We start from the raw sequence: 21,763 nt of genomic DNA, 5'->3' as shown, positions 1-21,763 counted from the left end.
CTGCGTCTGCAAAAAAGGGTTGTTTTCTTTTTTAAATGGGATGGGAAAAGGGCATGTGGTAAAACTGAAACCAGCGCGCGCCTAAAACCGACCTGAGACCTTAACGCCACCCATTTATCTAGCGGTAAGGGCTCCCACGCTATACGCACGGTGGCCAGTCGGTGCGTGCCAATTGCTGATTACTGCCGTAAACGCCACAAGTGGAAGGAAATAAATAAATCATTCAGACGTTACGGGTGCGCAGCAAATCTGAAATTACCACCAGGGGAGGGCGGTAGTCTTGTCTTGTTTTGGTGCATGCTGCATGCGTGTTGAGCATAGCACATCTTTGTAAAAGGACCCTTCTACTCTCGCTCTCTCTCTCTCTTCACAGTGCACAGACTTTTGCTTTCAGATCCAGTGCAAGAAGCAAATGCAGTCTGTGCTCTTAATTTGTACAGTCTGAAACAGGCTCCTACGTAGGTCTCTCATCAGGAGTCAGCAGCGTTTCTTCGAGAACGGTGAGATTTAAAGATACTATTCTGTGCGGCAGGGCATAGGGAGTAATATTGTAAAGGGCAAGCATGCAGAATGGAGGACTGGGTGAATAAGAGATGAGGGGGAGAGAGGGGGGCAGGGGGGGAGGAGAAGGGGGATGAAGGATGGGGTAATTGCAGTTCTCTTGAGGGGGGGGAGGCAGGTTAATGAAAAGTAAGGGGTAGGATTGTGGGGGGGGGAGTAAGCTAAAATGTGGATGGTATGCTGTACACCTAGATCCAGTTTGTTCTGTGGTTGATCGATTAAATGGAGTATACAGAATAAATGTGAAATGTTATTCTCTACGATGACATCAAACAAATTGTTGGAAAGGTTAACTAAAGGGGTGGGACGGGGATAAAAAAGTTAAAAGTTTGATGACGAACAGTATCATTTTGTTTTGTTTTTTTTTATTGAGTATACTTTCATATTTGAATCTATGTATATTCATATTGTTGAACATGTTTCTTTTCTTTTTTTTTTTTTTTTTTGGCATTATCATCAATAAAAAAATGTTGAAATATAAAGATACTATTCTGGGTGCTTTACCTCATCTGGAAATTCTTCACTGACCAGAGACATAATCAACGACGTCTTCCCAACTCTAGCTGTGTAAGACAAAGAAACAAAGCTGTCAGCAGAACATTTTAGTATGTGTGACTAGGGGTGGAAACATATTTAGAACTACTACTACTACCTGACATTTCTAAAGCGCTACTAGGGTTACGCAGCGCTGTACAATTTAACACAGAAGGACAGTCCCTGCTCAAAGGAGCTTACAATCTAAAGGACAAATGTACAGTCAGTCAAATAGGGGCAGTCTAGATTTCCTGAAAGGTATAAAGGTTAGGTGCCGAAAGCAACATTGAAGAGGTGGGCTTTGAGCAAGGATTTGAAGATGGGTAGGGAGGGGGCTTGGCGTAAGGGCTCAGGAAGTTGATTCCAAGCATAGGGTGAGGCAAGGCAGAATGAGCGGAGCCTGGAGTTGGCGGTGGTGGAGAAGGGTACTGAGAGGAGGGATTTGTCCTGTGAGCGGACATCCGTGGGCACCAGTCAAAACATTTGAAAACCAAGGAACGTGTTTTCCTTACTTTTTCATTTCTTTGCTGTTTTGTTTGTTACTTTGCTTAGCGCTTTTTCTCAAAATTTTTCACTTTTTGATCTTGATCTGTTTATTTTATTTTACTTTTTCTTTAATCTAAAGTCAAATGTATCCAATGATTTTAAGGTGGTCCAACGGTTAGCAAGGTGACGGCAAAGCCAGAAAGATGCTTGGGTGCATAGGGAGATGAATGGCCTGCAGGAAAAAGGAGGCGATCGTGCCTCTGTATAAACCTCTGATCAGACCTCATTTGGAACAGTACGTACAGTTCTGAAGACACCTTCAGAAAGGCAAACTCCATCCTGTTTAAGTTTTTGACTTCAAACAAGCATGGGACAAGCACACAGGATCTCTAAGGGAGAGAGAGGGATAGATGGTACGCATGGGCAGATTGGATAGGTCACATGATCTTTATCTGCTGCCATTTTATTTTAAAGGAGGTCTTTATTAACAAACCAATGATACAAAAATAATACTTTCCAGGAGAACAGTCTCGTATCTGTTCCACAGCATACATACAAAGCTGGAACTCAAAGGTAACTTAATGAAGACTTCTAAATGTATGTAACTAACATCAGGTCACATCTATGCATAATTTTGGCTATCGGACCCCCCCTCCCTCACCACCAATTTTTTTAACCCCCCCCCCCCCAAAGAAAAAAGAAACTGGGGAAATGAAAAACAAATGAGGGCATGAGGCCTTGAGCAGTACAAACTACAAGGTCAGAACTTCACTCTCGATAATCTGCCACTATTTTTCCCTCTATGAGTCAGACCAGATGGAAGCTACTAAAACAGTCACTAGGTTTTTGTCATAAAGCATATGGGAACAGGCTTAAGATAGACATTTTTTTTTCAGAAATTTTAATATCTCCAAGGTGTAAATAGCAGGAGGGAGGCCTCTTTCAACAGAAATGAAGCTCTGAAATAAGGGATTCCACGATACAAATTTCTTTACAGAAGGGCTGGTGGATGTGTGGAACAACATCTCAGTGGAGGTGAAGAACGTAAGCAAAAGCAAAAGGGGCGGGAAAGTCCTTCCACAGCAATCAAAACAGGTAGCAAACAGGGTGGAGGAATGATCCAAAGACCGAACAGAAATCAAATATTTTCCAAAAGCGTTTATTGTCTTTACAAAGTCACCTGAATCACCTGGACCTGACACAGTCCGAGTTTCGGCTGTTATGTCTTCCTCAGGGGTCACAGCTTGGAATATGTGATCATGATAACTTGGAGAAGATACTTCAGCAGGGACAAAACGTAATCCTTGAAAGCTATGACACTATGCGCATCTCTATGCTTTCAAGGATTACGTTTTGTCCCTGCTGAAGTATCTTCTCCAAGTTATCATGATCACATATTCCAAGCTGTGACCCCTGAGGAAGACATAACAGCCGAAACTCGGACTGTGTCAGGTCCAGGTGATTCAGGTGACTTTGTAAAGACAATAAACGCTTTTGGAAAATATTTGATTTCTGTTCGGTCTTTGGATCATTCCTCCACCCTGTTTGCTACCTGTTTTGATTGCTGTGGAAGGACTTTCCCCGCCCCTTTTGCTTTTGCTTACGTTCTTCACCTCCACTGAGATGTTGTTCCACACATCCACCAGCCCTTCTGTAAAGAAATTTGTCCCTGCTGAAGTATCTTTTCCAAGTTATCAAAATCACATATTCCGAGCTGTGACCCCTGAGGAAAGCATAACAGCCGAAACACGGACTGTGTCAGGTCCAGGTGATTCATGTAAGGAGAATAAACGCTTTTGGAAGATATCCGATATCTGTTCGGGCCTTGGAACATTACTCCACCCTGTTCGCTGCCCGGAGATGAAGACTGTATCTGAATTCAGAAAAAGCACGTAACAAGCAGGGATTCTAGAGCTGAGCAGTTGCCGTGGATGGGCAGACTGGATAAGCCACATGGTCGTTATCTGCTGTCATATTCCATATATACACACAAACATTATATAGGCTTTGCTGGATTTTAGCCCTCCAAGTGACCCGATTCACAGGATTTTTTCTACCCTGTGTAAAGCTGTACCCAGTAAAGACAAATATGCATTACACAAGAATGTGAAGTGGATCAGAATGTTAACGTGGAAATAAAAATAAATCAAGTTGTACTTGACTAACTTAATGCACTGCTGACAAGCTTTTGAGAGCCACATTCCTGTCATAGTAGCATAGTAGATGACGGCAGAAAAAGACCTGCACGGTCCATCCAGTCTGCCAAACAAGATAAACTCATATGTGCTACTTTTTGTGTATACCTTACCTTGATTTGTACCTGTCTTTTTCAGGGCACAGACCGTATAAGTCCGCCCAGCACTATCCCTGCCTCCCAACCACCAGCCCCGCCTCCCACCACCGGTTCTGGCACAGACCATATAAGTCTGCCCAGCACTATCCCTGCCTCCCAACCACCATCCCCGCCTCCCGCCACTGGCTCTGCCACCCAATCTCGGCTAAGCTCCTGAGGATCCATTCCTTCTGAACAGGATTCCTTTATGTTTATCCCACGCATGTTTGAATTCCGTTACCGTTTTCATTTCCACCACCTCCCGCGGGAGGGCATTCCAAGCATCCACCACCCTCTCCGTGAAAAAATACTTCCTGACATTTTTCTTGAGTCTGCCCCCCTTCAATCTCATTTCATGTCCTCTCGTTCTACCGCCTTCCCATCTCCGGAAAAGGTTCGTTTGCGGATTAATACCTTTCAAATATTTGAACGTCTGTATCATATCACCCCTGTTTCTCCTTTCCTCCAAAGTATACATGTTCAGGTCAGCAAGTCTCTCCTCATACGTCTTGTAACGCAAATCCCATACCATTCTCGTAGCTTTTCTTTGCACCGCTTCAATTCTTTTTACATTCTTAGCAAGATACGGCCTCCAAAACTGAACACAATACTCCAGGTGGGGCCTCACCAACGATTTATACAGGGGCATCAACACCCCCTTTCTTCTGCTGGTCACACCTCTCTCTATACAGCCTAACAACCTTCTAGCTACGGCCACCGCCTGTCACACTGTTTCATCGCCTTCAAATCCTCAGATACTATCACCCCATGATCCCTTTCCCCGTCTGTACTTATCAGACTCTCCCCGTCTAACACACACGTCTCCCGTGGATTTCTATTCCCTAAGTGCATCACTTTGCATTTCTTTGCATTGAATTTTAATTGCCAAACCTTAGACCATTCTTCTAGCTTCCGTAGGTCCTTTTTCATGTTTTCCACTCCCTCCGGGGTGTCCACTCTGTTACAGATCTTAGTATCATCCGCAAACAGGCAAACTTTACCTTCTAACCCTTCGGCAATGTCACTCAGGACAAAGATAAAAAGAAGCAGGAAACGGCCATGCATTCTCTTATAACCTTACACTGATTACCAATTAAATACAACAGTGGTGTGCGGAGTGTTGAATGGGATTGGCCTGCTGTATTTAAGCAATCAGATGTAGAGATACCGCCCTGTTATAGCATTAAGATCTCGGTCCGAGTGTCGCCTGGAACTTCTCTCGGCTAAAGCCGTCAGACTGGCAAACACGTGTAACCAGATACACAAGGAGGGGCTCCATTTCTGGGGAGTTCTTTGACTTTGGAACTGAAAGGAGAGGTTTCCTATACTGATTTCTGCAAACTATAGACAAAGGAAATGAAATGAAGGAACAGGGAAGGAGAAGCAACGTTTTTGTATGAAGTACTGAAAGACTGGCATTTTATTTTCATTTTAGTTACAGATGTTCTTCTATACTTAATGCAAATTTTACTTTGCATTGTAAACGGCCTCAAACTAGATAACCCAACTGTATAAACTGCCATAGTAAATGCAATTGAAAAAGGTTATCAGCCCCAACTTTTATTCACTTCTACATATCTGTGTGGGCTGACACAGCAATCATAGAACTTTGTTACACAGAATGATAGTAAACACATTTGACCATCTTGGATTCAGATGATTCTTCCCCACCCTCATTCCCTCCAAACTTTTTCAGGCTTGGCAGTTTTCTCCTGATCTTTTCCACTTCCAGCTTAATGATATGATGGACTGAAAATAATACAATTGAGAATGAAGTGGATACAGCACCGTTCACGGAAGAAAGTGTGTATCAACAACTTGAAAAGCTAAAGGTGGACAAAGCCATGGGACCGGACGGGATCCACCCCAGGATATTGAAGGAGCTCAGAGAGGTTTTGGCGGGTCCTCTTAAAGATTTGTTTAATATATCCTTGCAGACGGGAAAGGTTTCGAGGGATTGGAGAACGGCGGAGGTGGTCCCTCTTCACAAAAGTGGTGATAGGGAAGAAGCTGGAAACTACAGGCCGGTAAGCCTCACTTCAGTTGTTGGAAAAGTAATGGAAGCGATGCTGAAGGAAAGGATAGTGAATTTTCTGGAAGCCAATAAGTTGCAAGATCCGAGACAACATGGTTTTACCAAAGGGAAATCGTGCCAAACGAATCTCATTGAGTTCTTTGATTGGGTGACAGAAGAATTGAATCAGGGACGAGCTATGGACGTAACCTACTTAGATTTCAGCAAAGCTTTTGACACGGTTCCCCACAGGAGGCTCTTAAATAAACTGGAGGGGCTGAAGATAGGACCTGAAGTGGTGAACTGGATTAGGAACTGGTTGACGGACAGACGCCAGAGGGTGGTGGTGAATGGAATTCGCTCAGAGGAGCGAAAGGTAAGTAGTGGAGTGCCTCAAGGATCGGTGCTGGGGCCGATTCTGTTCAATATATTTGTGAGTGACATTGCCGAAGGGTTAGAAGGTAAAGTTTGCCTATTTGCGGATGATACTAAGATCTGTAACAGAGTGGACACCCCGGAGGGAGTGGAAAACATGAAAAAGGACCTACGGAAGCTAGAAGAATGGTCTAAGGTTTGGCAATTAAAATTCAATGCGAAGAAATGCAAAGTGATGCACTTAGGAAGTAGAAATCCACGGGAGACGTATGTGTTAGGCTGGGAGAGTCTGATAGGAACAGACGGAGAGAGGGATCTTGGGGTGATAGTATCTGAGGATTTGAAGGCGACGAAACAGTGTGACAAGGCGGTGGCCGTAGCTAGAAGGTTGTTAGGCTGTATAAAGAGAGGTGTGACCAGCAGAAGAAAGGGGGTGTTGATGCCCCTATATAAGTCGTTGGTGAGGCCCCACCTGGAGTATTGTGTTCAGTTTGGAGGCCGTATCTTGTTAAGGATGTAAAAAGAATTGAAGCGGTGCAAAGAAAAGCTACGAGAATGGTATGAGATTTGCGTTACAAGACGTATGAGGAGAGACTTGCTGAACTAAACATGTATACTCTGGAGGAAAGGAAAAACAGGGGTGATATGATACAGACGTTCAAATATTTGAAAGGTATTAATCCGCAAACGAACCTTTTCCGGAGATGGGAAGGTGGTAGAACGAGAGGACATAAAATGAGATTGAAGGGGGGCAGACTCAAGAAAAATGTCAGGAAGTATTTTTTCACACAGAGAGTAGTGGATGCTTGGAATGCCCTCCCGCTGGAGGTGGTGGAAATGAAAACGGTAACGGAATTCAAACATGCATGGGATAAGCATAAAGGAATCCTGTGCCGAAGGAATGGATCCTCAGGAGCTTAGTCAAGATCGGGAGGCGGGGATAGGGCTGGGCAGACTTATACGGTCTGTACCAGAGCCGGTGGTGGGAAGCGGGACTGGTGGTTGGGAGGCGGGGATAGTGCTGGGCAGACTTATACGGTCTGTGCCAGAGCCGGTGGTTGGGAGGAGGCACTGGTGGTTGGGAGGCAGGGATAGTGCTGGGCAGACTTATACGGTCTGTGCCCTGAAGAACACAGGTACAAATCAAAGTAGGGTATACACAAAAAGCAGCAAATATGAGTTATCTTGTTGGGCAGACTGGATGGACCGTGCAGGTCTTTTTTCTGCCGTCATCTACTATGTTACTATGATAACCAGAGCTGGGATTCAGCACCGTGAGCCTTCATCCACAATAAGCCTGGGATCTCTCCTCTAGTTTATACCCATGTCCCTTACATACCTAATCTGATCAATGCAGCGATGGCTCTGGGCTAGGGGCAATGTCCTGGATTCCTTCTGGAACCCCGCTACTATGGGCCCTGAATCCGTCCAGCAGAAGTCCCTCTTCAGTAATGACTATAACTCTCTCCCAGTCCATCTCTTCTCTCTCCGAGAGGCTTTAAAAAAATACCTCAACAGCATCCTCAGCCGACCCAGGGAGCTGAACACCTGACTCAGGAATGAAACTGGGAACCTTCTACATGGCAGCGATGGCACTTACCACCTGAGTGCTGGCCCCACCCCACAAGCCTTACTTAGTAATCTTTTGTGCCACAAGAACAGAATGGGACAAGATTCTGAACTACTGAATAATTTAATGACTACTACTACTAGTTAACATTTCTAGAGCGCTACTAGGGTTACGCAGTGCTGTACAATTTAACAAAGAGAGACAGTCCCTGCTCAAAGAGCTTACAATCTAATAGACAAGTGAACGGTCGGTCCGATAGGGGCAGTCAAATTGGGGCAGTCTGGATTCACTGAACGGTAAGGGTTAGGTGCCGAACGCAGCATTGAAGAGGTGGGCTTTAAGCAAAGACTTGAAGACGGGCAGGGAGGGGGCTTGGCGTAAGGGCTCAGGAAGGTTGTTCCAAGCATAGAGTGAGGCGAGGCAGAATGAGTGGAGTTGGCGGTGGTGGAGAAGGATACTGAGAGGAGGGATTTATCCTGTGAACAGAGGTTATGGGCGGGAACGTAAGGGGAGATGAGGGTAGAAAGATAGTGAGGGGCAGCAGACTGAGTGCATTTGTAGGTAAGAAGGAGAAGCTTGAATTGAATGCGGTATCTGATCGGAAGCCAGTGAAGTGACTTGAGGAGAGGGGTGATATGAGTATATCGGTTCTGGCGGAATATGAGACGTGCAGCAGAGTTCTGAACAGACTGAAGGGGGGATAGATGGCTAAGTGGGAGGCCGGTGAGGAGTAAGTTGCAGTAGTCAAGGCGAGAGGTAATGAGAGCGTGGACGAGAGTTCGGGTGGTGTGTTCAGAGAGGAAAGGGCGAATTTTGCTGATGTTAAAGAGGAAGAAGTGACAGGTCTTGGCTATCTGCTGGATATGCGCAGAGAAGGAGAGAGAGGAGTTGAAGATGACTCCGAGGTTGCGGGCAGATGAGACGGGGAGGATGAGGGTGTTATCAACTGAGATATGAATGCATGAAAAGTAACAAAAAAACAAAAACACTAGACTGAACACTTTGTACTAAGAAAAAGGAAGAATGTCTAATCAAGCTAAAAGCATCACAAATGTTTTATATTAAACCGAAAAAATGTTCATAAATCCTTGTCGAACATTAAATTAATAATTTCTACTAGTGTGTGGCAGGAAACTTCCCCGAAAAAAAAAAAGTTTCAGCAAAATATCTTAAGACATAATGGAAGGAAGAAAAGCATTATTTTCCGGACAGATTCACTGGAAACTCAGTCCAAACTCCTGATCTACACAAGATACCTCATGGGTCGACACCAAATCTGCCAATCACAGCGTTTGGCTAGAGGCTGATGTGAATCATCAACGTCCTGCATTAACTCAGGGTTTGTCTGGAATCTCTGGAGTTTTGTAAAGGGAACAGGAGTAGGGAAGGACCAATGGTCTGCTACAAAGGAACCAAACCCAGAGGTCAATATAAATGAAATAACATCAGACTTTGTCAGACTCAACAGGAACCGTGTTTCGGTAAATCGATGCCTGCTTCAGCAGTCAATATCTGATGTGTAATTGAACTGAACCTATTCAAAAACCACAATATGCACATAAGGAGCTCCAAAGGGAAGAAACCTGTCCTGTCTTGTCTTACTGTGCGCGCGAAGTTTTACGACAGGAAGTATGACCGAAGTGCATGATGGAACCTGGTCAGGAAACTCTTGCAATCAGCTGGCTGCACAGCCTTTCAGAGTACCAATAATGATCAACAACTTCTAAATTATTTTGATCTCAAATCAAGGGTAACCCAGGATTCCCAAGATTCAAGAAGAGAAACGTTCCAGGAGCTCTGTGCAAGCTAATCACCTCTCTTGCTCCAGGATACAGCTTACATACAACAGAAAACCTACACTTCCCTAACTGCAAAGGTCTAAAATACAAACTAATGCACGCGTCAAACTTTACCTACTTGAGCGCACAGGTATGGAACGCATTGCCGCGCAACTTACAAACGATCTACGAAATAACGGACTTCTGCAAACTACTGAAGACCCATCTCTTTAACATGGCATATCACAAAAATCAACCAATGTGAATAAACAAAACTCTCCCACATAAATTCTGAACTGTTTATCAATATCTGTTTTTATACTACCACCATGTCTCATCACTATCATGTTACCAAAAATCCTGCTGTAACAGTAATTATCTATTTTCCTAATATACTTCCATTACTCACGATGTATTTGTAAGCCACATTGAGCCTGCAAAGAGGTGGGAAAATGTGGGATACAAATGCAATAAATAAATAAATAAAAATATTATTTTTGCTTTGTTGTAATCTTGCAGCTCTTTTTCCTTAGGGTGATGAGAGAGCTGGAATACTGAGCCTTTAGCATCTCTTTGCTGTTAATCTATCACACATTGTCTTCACAGGAACTCTAAAGAAAAGCAAAGGTGTTGAAGTTCACTAGCATGTGACATTTCTTAATGCTATAATATTGTAACACTAGTAAAAAAAAAAAAGCCCCGTTTCTGATGCAAATGAAACGGGGGCTAGCAAGGTTTACTTCTGTGTGCATGTGGGAGTGTGTGTGTCCCTGCCCTCTGCCCTCTCTCCCTTCCCCTGTGCTGTCTGTCCCCTCCCCCCTCAGAGTCGAGTCCTTCAGTGTTAAGTTTCTTGCTGTGCTGTGTTTGTGTTACAGAGATAGGGCTTCTGCCCTCTCTCCCCTCCCCCCTCTGAGCCCTTCACTGTTACAGAGAGAACGATTTGATTTCGTGCTTTGCTGTGTTTTCCTTCACTGTTTGTGTTACAGAGAGAGCAAGGGCGGGGCAGACACTCATGGGGAAACCGGATCTCTCTCCCCCTTCACACTTCCGGCTGGAGGCTTCATTTAGAACGTTGGTGGTGCCTTTTATATAGAGAGATCTAAAGTTTAACAAAAGCAGAGCTTAAAGCTGGTAACACATTTTGCCCAAAACCTGTTTATGTACAGTTCTAGCTAATCTGATGCTGTGTGACTGCACTGTCAATAACTCTGAATGCACAGATCTGTTTGTTCTCACACTGATGTATTGTACCCATTTAAATTCCAATATACTGTATATACAGTGCAATCCGCTTAAGTGCAAGGGTCTGGGACCAAAGAAATACATGCAGTTAACCAGCACGTGCACTTAACCACTGTGACCCAAAGAAGCTTGACATCTGATAAACATATGTACAGTACTGTTTATTATACGTACAGTATAGTCTCCTTAACTGACGTTATACAGTGTCCATTAACTGACGTTAGGCGTACTTGAAGTAATCAGTCATAGTCCTCTGTACACTATTGTGTCTGAGTTCCATAGACTACGTCTGCCAGATGGTAAAAACTGTCATAGCACTGACATCCAGTGGCCTCCAGACAGGCCCACACGGTGTTGAGACCCTCCAGCGTTCTTGCAAAAGTGACAGGAGGTTGTTGAATTTCGTCAGCATGTGCCTCGCTGCTCATTTCACCTTGACATTAGACAGCCTGACATCATCACTGTGTGCAGCACAATTACCACAAAGGAAAAAAAAATCTGACGCTTTTGTGCCTGCATTCTAGTGTCTAACTTCTTTAGTCACTGCTTCCAAATTTCCCCAGTCATCCAAGAATGTACATTAGCCTCGTATGACACAGGAAGTCGCTTAACATTCTTGAAGCAACGGGGCTGTTTGCTCTTTCCAATGACAAGTGGTTCCAACTTCTCACTCCCATCCATATTGCAGCAAAAGAGGATCGTCAGTCGGTCCTTCAACGTTTTACTTCCTGTAGTTTCGGCTTGTTTGAATGCAAGCGTTCCGTCAGGAATCGCTCGCCAGTAGAGACCGTTTTTGTCAGCACTGAAAATGTCACGAGGTGCAAACTCGTTCAAGATGGTAGGAAGAACTGAAACAACCCAATTTTCAGCACCAAAGTCATCAGCGTCTTGTTTTTCACCATGCTGTTTCTTGAATTTTATGTTGTTCCTCTCCTTCCGTCTTTCCAACCATCCAACAGTGGCTTTGAATTCAGTTATTCCAAGACTTTCAGCTAGCTGATTAGCTTTCTCCATAAGCAGAGACCCACTGACAAGAAACTGTCTGCTCCTGACTTGAGAAAACCACCGAAGAAGAGCATCTTCTACCTCCTCAGCTTTTCCCGCCCGTTTTCGTTTCCGTTGTGGATTTGTATTGTTTTGCCAGTCTTTCAGAAGCTGGTCTTTCTGCTTCAAGACACGTGAAATTTGACTGGGATTGACACCACATTCTTTAGCAATAGATGCTTGACTGTTTTCTAATTTTTTAAGAACTTCTACTCATTCAGCCAGTGTTACAGGCTTACAGCTGCGTGATGATGATGACGACTCCAGTGTACACTCTAACAACTTTCTTTTGCTTATTCTGCCTGTGGCAGTTAACCAACGAGATTTCAAATTTATCGCCCCGTTGTCACGTGCCAATCGGCTTCCATATTCTGTGCATGCGCTTATGCGGAGTCTTTCCTGCAGAGGAGCGGTCTTAAACCATGCATATAAGCGAATCTTGCACTTATCAGTGGTGCGCTAAACCGAAGTTGGTCCCCATAGAAATTGATGGCGCCAAAAACGGGACCGAAATACGGCATGCAGTTAAACAGAGCACGCGCTTATCCGACGTGTACTTAAATGGAATGCACTGTATACCTATTTTTTTTCTCTTTGCTCTATCATGCTTAAGTCCATGGAAGTTATGCCAAGTCTCCTTTAAATATTATTATCGTTGCTACTATTTTGCAGTATCTGAAATTTAATAAAGATACTTGGACAAAATAAAATGCTTCTTGCCGAAGTTAAAGGATGAAAAAAATTGACTAAAAAATTTTGGGACTAATCAGGTTTTCAGAAGCAGAGAAAATTCCATCCACCTTGACAAATTTTGAGTTTTCTTTGTTACTTTTTTAGTCCTTTTTTGTATCTTGTTCTTTATTCTACCTTCGCCAAGGTTTTCCCCTAAACCTGGGCCTGGATGGCTCTCTTTCCAGATCAGGGGGCAGCTTTTCTCCCTCAGCTGGCAGTAATACCAGCAGCAACAAACTCCCCCCCTAGGCCCGGGCTGGCAGCAACGTTTGACAAAGCCAGGGCAGTAGCAACAGCAGACCTTTCCAACCCTCGGGCCGCTGGCAGTACTCTCCCTAGGTCAGTAGAAGCAATAGCCATCTTTGGTTGGGTTCTGCAGAGCTGCAGTAGCTGCTATTAAACTTAGAGCAGTGTCATGCACCAAGGACTGAATTTCAGGTACTCAGGCAATGTGGCATCTGGATTTGTCTAGCCCTTTCTAAATATGAAGAAAACTTGGTTTTAACCACCAAAGAGAATGACATTTTGAGACTGAAGCCCTGATTCATTAAGACTTTCCTCCCATTCTACATCAAGAGAAAAATCTTGCTGAACGCACAATGGGCTAGATAAATTGTGGGGACAATTGTGAAGTAAGCAGTTGCACTGCATAAGTGCTTGTTAAAAAAGACAATCCATAAAAAAAAACAGAGCAAAAACAGCCCGAGTGCAAAACCTTTATTTACAACTAGTAAAAAAACCCCGTTTCTGATGCAAATGAAACGGGCACTCGCACGGTTTCCTTCCGAACCTCCCCCCCTCCCTACTCACCCCTTCGGTGTTCTGAAGGCACTGACCGGCATTGTTGCGTACCTCGGCACGCCACCTTCAATCTGCTTTGTCGTTGGTTGTGAAGCCACTGACGCCATTGCTCCGCCCTCAACGTCATCACGTTTGACACGAGGGCGGGGCCCCAACACAGTGTTTTCGGTGGCTTCACCACCAAGAAGGCTGCAAACCGGAAGGAAGTGCCCGGAGGACCTGACAGTGACGTCAGTGTCCTCTTAACGTTGAGGGTGAGTTTTATTATATAGGATAATGTAAACCAAATATAACAGTCCAGTGTGCAGACTCTTCTTCCGTAGCAGTGATCAGATCACTAGTGGTACTGTACTATCTTTGTAAGTTAGCTCCGTCCTGATGCAGGCAGGACACCGAAACACGTTGGGCTCCGTGAAGGGCTGAATGAGCACTGGTACAGGAGAAGAGACTGCACGCTGGTCTGTTATTTCTGTTATTTTTGTTTTTAATTATTGTGAATAAAGCTTTTCACTCTTAGGGCCCTATTTACTAAACCGCGCTGGAGGTGCGTTAGCGTTTCTAGCACGCGCTAATCATGTAAATGCTCATACCAGACTTATGGGCGTCTACACGGTTAGCGTGTGCTAATTTTTAGCACATGCTAAAAACACTAGTGCACCTTGGTAAACAGGGCCCTTAGGCTGTTTGTGTTCTGGTTTTGTTACGGATTATATTTGTGAAGACTTTATTGCCTCTTCACTGCCAGCACATCTACAGATTCATTTTGCCCATAGAAATCACTACGTAATCAAAACAAATGCAACCACAATGGGGAGAGAGATTTGGAGTAGGGCGAGAAGCTATACAAATAGTGACAATACACATATGTTATCTGTGCTATCTATAAAATGTTATGCCTTCATAATGTTTCAGCATTCAGGCTTGATTACAAAATACATCTTTTATTTATATAACTTTATGCAGATTACTTTATACACTGGCCATCCTGCTGAAAAGATCATCCAACATTTAGAATATTAAGCAACTCTTATCAAAAAGATAAAACACCTGATGGGTGGTGGGGTGAATGTAGAAAAAAAAGGCAGAGTAGCAACTGGGCAGCCTGGATGGGCCAATCTGGACTTTTGCTGTTGTCATTTAGAATATTGTCATGTAAAGTTCTACAAATTATGTTCAGCGCTTCAGGGGGTCTTTTACTAAGGCGCCCTCACGTTTTTAGCGTGCGCTAAAAATAGGCGCGCGCTAAACGTTAGAGACGCCAATGCATTCCTATGGGTGTCTCTAACGTGTGCGCGCCTTGGTAAAAGACCCCCTCAGTGAGCAATGGAAGTTGATCCATGCATGGGCAACCAGGACAGTGCAAGTATGAGGCTGAAAAACATTTTATATCTTGGATTTACTAAACTACGTGGTGCTGAACCTTCAAACCATACACAATTCTGAGAACAGGCGGACAGTCTGTGAAAAATAACTGGATTCTAAGAATGCTGTAAATACGTTTTTGCGGCTCAAAGCTGAGGGTCCATCATGATCTTTGGCTTTTCTTATGTTGATCCAATGAATGAAAAAGCTACTGTAGCCTATACACAGAAAAGACTGTATTAGCAATAGGATACAAAGATATTTTCAGTTCTGCTGGATAAAATTGAGCTAAGTTTGTTTCATTACTGTTTAGCCAAGTTAAAAAGATTACATAGAGGTTTTTCTGGCCGATGATGAGGAAGTTGACTTTTCTATGTGTCAAGGGGCTTCTCGAGGCCTTTTCCTCGTGAAGTCATTAAAAGTCACTAAGAGTACTTGCTTGAAATAATTTCTTTGAGGACCTAAATAATAATTTTTAAAACATTTTCCAAGCCATAACTAAAAATCAGAAATACTTCATGAGCAGTGTACAGGAACTTACACCATTTCTGCCTCTTGTATATCCATTTTCTGTGCTGATCATCCAAAAACCCTTTAAAAAAATACACCTCAAATATGCTTGTTTGCCTGAGATTGAGACCCTGTATACATAACATACGTGAGTAACACCCTACCCCCACTGGGGACATGAGGCCCTTTAAACCCTGGTCAAACTGGGAGGATTAAACATTATATATATACACACATATACATAATGTGAACAGCAAATGCTTCTACCTTCAAAAGCAAAGTTTCCAAGTTACTCAGCTTCACAAGGGAAACTTTGGCTATTTCTGATTTTGAACTTACATCCCAAACTAGTGTGGTATTTGTAGTCTCTGATACCCGCGGGAGGTGGTGGAGATGAAAACGGTAACGGAGTTCAAACATGCGTGGGATATGCATAGAGGAATCCTGTGCAGAAGGAATGGATCCTCAGAAGCTTAACTGAAATTGGGTGGCGGAGCAGGTGGGGGGAAGAGGGGTTGGTGGTTGAGAGGCGAGGATGGGGGAGGGCAGACTTATACGGTCTGTACCAGAGCCGATGATGGGAGGCGGGACTGGTGGTTGGGAGGCGGGAAATACTGCTGGACAGACTTATACGGTCTGTGCCCTGAAAAGGACAGGTACAAATTCAAGGTAAGGTATAGACATATGAGTTTGTCATAGGCAGACTGGATGGACCATGCAGGTCTTTATCTGCCGTCATCTACTATGTTACTATGTTACCCATTGAAATCGGTGCTGTAGGTGCCATAATGCATCATGATAGAACTGCAGGAAGTTCAGGACTGAGCTAAAATCGCCCCTGGTGGTACTTGGTAACCTTTTACAAATGAAGGGCATAAAGAGATAGGGGACAATTCATAAATATATCGGCCCAAGAAAGCCTGACTACAAGAAAAATCCTGGATAAATCATTCCCCTAAAAGTAATTTGTGCTGAAGTTTCAGAATGAAAATGGTAACTTAGTAATGGTCTAAAGGACATACTGCAAAGCGTTCAATTGAGAAGTAGCAAGTTATATTAGTCGCACAATTGAAGTTCATTAATTTTCTTTTTATTACGATTTGACCAACAGCCAGTCCCTTCTTCAGCTACATGCAGAGCTCTAGCATTAGAGATTCGGGCCGGGCGCACTGTACACAGACAACAGAACCCTTATCCAAACCCTTGTCACCTCTCGTTTGGATTATTGCAATTTACTTCTCACTGGTCTTCCTCTCAGCCATCTCTCTCCTCTCCAGTCTGTCCAAAATTCTGCAGCACGACTTATTTTCCGCCAAAACCGTTATACCCACACTAGCCCGAATTGAGCCTGCCAAGAGTGGGAAAGCGCGGGGTACAAATGTAACAAAAAAAAAAAAGTAACTTCACTGGCTCCCTGTCCGCTTCCGCAAACAGTTCAAACTTCTCTTACTGATGCATCCATTCTGCAGCCCCCCCATTACTTCTCCACTCTCATCTCTCCCTACATTCCTCCCCGTGAACTCCACTCACTGGACAAATCTCTCTTGTCGTCCCCCTTCTCCTCCACCGCTAACTCCAGGCTTCGTCCCTTTTCCCTCGCGACACCCTATGCCTGGAATAAAGTTCCTGAGCCTGTACGTCTAGCTCCATCTCTACCTGTTTTCAAATCTATGCTGAAAACCCACCTTTTCACCACTGCTTTTGGCTCCTAACCACTACTCAATTCCCCTATCCTTGTTCCTTCTCACCCAGTACTTCCCTCGCCCTTAATTGTCTTGTCTGTCTGTATTTTTAGACTGTAAGCTCTATAGAGCAGGGACTGTCTCTCTATGTCAAGTGTTCAGCACTGCTTGCGTCTGATAGCGCTGTACAAATGTTAATAATAATAACACCAATGTGGGAGGGCAGAGGGTAAAGGGCAAAGGCCATGACTACAACCACCACCCCCGGGTGAGCCCATGCTTCATGTTTAAGTATGTGAAAGGGAATTTCTCTGCCAGTGTTTAGTGCTGAAACACTGGCTGGATGCAGGTGAAGTGTGCTGAAGGTGATTTGAACAAGAGAAAGAAAGAACTAAACTGTTTTTTTTTTGTTTGTTTGTGTGCCATTTAAAAGTTTTACAATTAAGATTGTGGTGGAGAGACCCTATGCAAGGCTGTGTAAGACAGATTTATGCAAGTGGATTAATCCCAGTTAAGCCACTAGGAAAACTGGTCTCCAAGCTTAAGGTTGGGCTTGCAGTATATATGTTCACATGCTGGTGCACTGGAGTGGAAGATTGCATGAATTTGGAGAGACAAAGATGCTGAGAGCCGTGTGACTGCAAGATCCAATGAAGAGTGCCCTTCCTTAGTCAGGGAACTCAGTACAAGAACATTCACACTCACGTTCTCCCACCAGCAGGATCCTGACGTCCTTCTTCATGGCCGCGGCTTCCTCCGGGGAACTTCCAGGCTTACATGGGATCGGGGGCCCGGTGCCGGGAAAAGGAGCTTGCGGCAGCTCTTCTGCCGGCGCTAGACAAGGACAAGCGAGCCCTGCACAGGTTCAACCCCCCACCGGTGCACGATCAACGTGCTGCGGCCGAACCGGCTTCTTACAGCACTAGCAACGGTGCGAATGTCACATTCCACTCCTCCGACCCTACCGCGGCCGCACAGGGTCAAACTGCGCCCAAACGCGAACTCGTCTATCGTGGCCGCTGAGGAACGAACTGCGCCAAAGTGCGAGATGAACTCGCGCGCTGACCTCCAACCGCGGCCGCGCAGGGACCAACAGCACTGTCTGGAACGGACCTTACGGCGCCCGCGCAGGGTCAAACAACGCGGAATGCGAATGGAAGCCGTATGGCGGCCGCAGAGGACCAAACGGTGCCAGAACGCGCGCGCAGAGGGGAAACAGCCGCTTAGGAGGTGCATCCAATCCTCATTTCAATATCAATCGGCAAAATACTTTAGTGCGCGTCTTGTGTCTGGGAATAGTGGAGGGGGGGCAGTGGATCATCTTTTCCCTTTGTTTGTGGGTTGTTGGTTTTTTTTTTTTTTTTCTGGTTGTGGGTGCAAGCAGACCAACTTGTGTCCCAAACGCTCGTTTATTATTATTATTATTATGGAGCAAAATTTTGACTTATAGTACTGGTGGTCTACACCAGGGTTACTGAACCCAGTCCTTAAACTACCCACAAGTTAAATTTGTATGCACTGCGTCCACTGTATGCAAATCTTATGCATATTCATTGTGGATATCCTGAAAACCTGGCTGGTAGGTATGTCCTGAAGACTGCAGTTGAAAAGCACTATTTATTTATTTTATTTTATTTATTTAGGGTTTATTTACCGCCTTTTGGAAGGAATTCACTCAAGGTGGTGTACAGTAAGAATAAATCAAACATAAGCAATAGACAATTTTACGCGCGTTGTGATAGAATGAGGGGGGATATGCTTTTCAATTGATGTAAATGGCAACGTCAACAGTTAGGTGTGATTCCCAGGCATAAGCACTATTCCATAAACCATGCCTAACGTTAAGCGCGGCCTATAGAATAGTGTTTAAATATAGAATTTACCCCTAACATTATAGAACATTGCCTAAGTGTAATTAAGTGCCTAACTGCAAATTAGGCGAATTCCAATTAACTCCAATAATTGCCAATTATTGGTTGTTAGTATCAGTTTGCACCAAATTAGGCAATTAATGGGCCGATGCTCAAAATTTGGCGCCATCGAGAACGGTGCCCAACCAATACCGCTGGAGAAGCGCAGAAAAATATCTCCTCAACCGTAAAAAGATGCCAATGATATGTGCAGTTTGACTGAAAGCAAGGGGGAGGAACGTGCCTGGTGCATTGTGATAAGCGAGTTTGAGCAAACCCGAAAGTGAAAGCACACTTGGGCACTGTTCTACGCCTTTAACTATAAGCTTTTCAAAATGTTTTTCACCTGAAAAGCTCATATTCAAGAGCAGAAAACAGGCGCCAATGTGTACTTTCATTTTCGGGTTTACTCTGACTCACATACATTTGCCTCTCACAACCACCGCTTAGAGGCTTGCACGGGCTTCCTTCTGTTTTCAAATTAAATAAAAAGCCAGCAGATTTTAAAGAAAAAAAAAGTCATGGGAAATTCTCTCTTCAAACAATCCAACGCGTGCTCCAAGCTGGCATTAGGTTTTCAGCGATAAGGGCAGCTTTGTTTTGTGCGCTGTTCTCTGAGCATAGGGAGGAAATAGGAAATGACCTCATTAACATCTGATGGACTACATCTGCATGCTATTTGCACTCATCTTTGACATGCATGTTGTCTCCTGCGCTACAGCCCTCTGAGCCAGGGCCGCCGAGAGACTGGCCGGGCCTGGGGTAAGGCCGCCACTCCCCCCCCCCCCCCCAAGGCCACTGCCCCCTCTGCCCACCACCGGGCCGGACCCCCTGCACCGAAATCACAGCGCCTCCCACCTCCGTGCAAAAGTGCCGCAGGCAGCAGCAGATCACCTCCCCCCAGGCCCCCCTCTCTCCCTTTATCCCGCCCTCATCTGAAGTAACTTCCGCAAGGGTGGGACACAAAGAGGGAAGGAGGCCCGAAGGAAGGCAATCCGCTGCCGCCTGCAGCGCCCCCACACGGAGGCGAGAGGCGCCGTGACCCCAACGCAGGGGGCTTGGCCCGGCAGCAGACGGTCGACAATGGAGCCGAGGGCAGGCGGGTGGGACTGTGGCACTGGGCCCCCCTTAGAGGCCTGGGGAATTTTGTTCCCCTTGCCCCCCCCCCCTCTCAGTGGCCCTGCTCTGAGCATTCTGTGCTCACTAACGCCGGCACGAGTCTGGTGCTAATTGCCTGTAGCTCCCGTATTAGGTTTTGAGCATCGGTCTATAAGTTACATAGGGCACCGAACGTGCGCCAAATTGGAGTTACCGCGCGGCCCTTGCGGTAATTTCAATTTTGGCATGCGTCTGGAAAATATTTTTTTATTTTCTGGCACTTGTAACGGACGCACGCCAAGTGGCATTTGACGTGCATAGGTTATCACCGCCCAGATTCTTTACCGCTAGGTCTATGGCTGACGGTAAGGTCTCAGACCCAAAATGGACATGCGGCAATTTTGATTTTGCCGCACATCCATTTTCAGCCCCCCAAAAAAGAGGTATTTTTTACAGGTGCGCTATGTTATACCATTAATGCCTGCTGCACAATAATTTACTAGGATTGCAATCTCAGCTCAAGGCAACCAAACAGGCTAAGGTGGCCCATATGAAATAAAGATTTCCATTACACTCTGACTGCAGAAGCCAGGGTCCCCCAGAATGGGAATGCCTTAGGGCCAGTTGACCTGGGCATCTCACAGAAAAGGGGCTTCTTTGGAAAAAATGTTTAATATTTAACTTAATACAAAATTAATTTGGATTTTTCCTTAATTATAAACAACTTTGCACACTTCTATTTTTTTTGTTTTTGTTACATTTGTACCCCGCGCTTTCCCACTCATGGCAGGCTCAATGCGGCTTACATGGGGCAATGGAGGGTTAAGTGACTTGCCCAGAGTCACAAGGAGCTGCCTGTGCCTGAAGTGGGAATCCAACTCAGTTCCTCAGTTCCCCAGGACCAAAGTCCACCACCCTAACCACTAGGCCACTCCTCCACTGTTGCTACTATTTGAGATTCTACATGGAATGTTGCTATTCCACTAGCAACATTCCATGTAGAAGTCGGCCCTCGCAGATCACCAATGTGGCCGCGCAGGCTTCTGCTTCTGTGAGTCTGACGTCCTGCAGGACGTCAGACTCACAGAAACAGAAGCCTGCGCAGCCTAGTGGAATAGCAACATTCCATGTAGAATCTCCAATAGTAGCAACATTCTATGTAGAATCTCCAATAGTATCTATTTTATTTTTGTTACATTTGTACCCTGCGCTTTCCCACTCATGGCAGGCTCAATGCGGCTTACATGGGGCAATGGAGGGTTAAGTGACTTGCCCAGAGTCACAAGGAGCTGCCTGTGCCTGAAGTGGGAATCGAACTCAGTTCCTCAGTTCCCCAGGACCAAAGTCCACCACCCTAACCACTAGGCCACTCCTCTACTAAAAATCTGCCTCAGCTGCTTTTATATCTGGGGCTTCCTATTTTGCACTGACCCAAGCCTCTGTGATTCTGTAAAAAGCCCTGCCAGTAGTCATAATAGAAGTGTTTACATTATAGCACCAGTCAGATTCCTATAAATCTGTAAATTCTGCAGCACACCTCAGCACAGACTTATGGCAAGGAAACAGAGACAAGGAGAGAGATTTAAAATAGCACCTATTTTATTTCGCTTAGTGTAAATATTTACAGATATATTGATGACCATCTATCACTAATAGTTTTAGGTGGTGTACAGAAATATAAAGTAGTACAATCAAAATAATAAGATTTACATTCAAAATGATGTTGCTAAAA

General features: G+C 44.8%; 1 protein-coding gene across 4 annotated transcripts in view; it reads right to left on the bottom strand.

Annotated features, from left to right (window-relative positions):
* The window catches only part of RHOT1 (ras homolog family member T1), a 92,940-nt gene extending 74,754 nt beyond the window's left edge, over positions 1 to 18,186 (bottom strand). The window contains exons 1-2 of one of the 4 annotated variants that reach the window (XM_030208404.1): positions 17,729 to 18,186; positions 1,066 to 1,124 (exon numbers count right to left, since the gene is read on the bottom strand). In XM_030208404.1, the coding sequence (XP_030064264.1) occupies positions 1,066 to 1,124; positions 17,729 to 17,765 (96 nt within the window). In that variant the 5' untranslated portion in view covers positions 17,766 to 18,186. The remainder of the gene's footprint in view (positions 1 to 1,065; positions 1,125 to 17,728) is intronic. The other 3 variants (XM_030208402.1, XM_030208405.1, XM_030208406.1) reach the window with 3 other exon arrangements.
* Positions 18,187 to 21,763: the final 3,577 nt, after the last annotated feature.

Source organism: Microcaecilia unicolor, chromosome 6 (assembly GCF_901765095.1).
Source record: "Microcaecilia unicolor chromosome 6, aMicUni1.1, whole genome shotgun sequence".
Classification (NCBI taxonomy): Eukaryota; Metazoa; Chordata; class Amphibia; order Gymnophiona; family Siphonopidae; genus Microcaecilia; species Microcaecilia unicolor.
The sequence above is the reverse complement of the archived record's forward strand: the minus strand, read 5'-3'. Positions and strand labels throughout refer to the sequence as shown.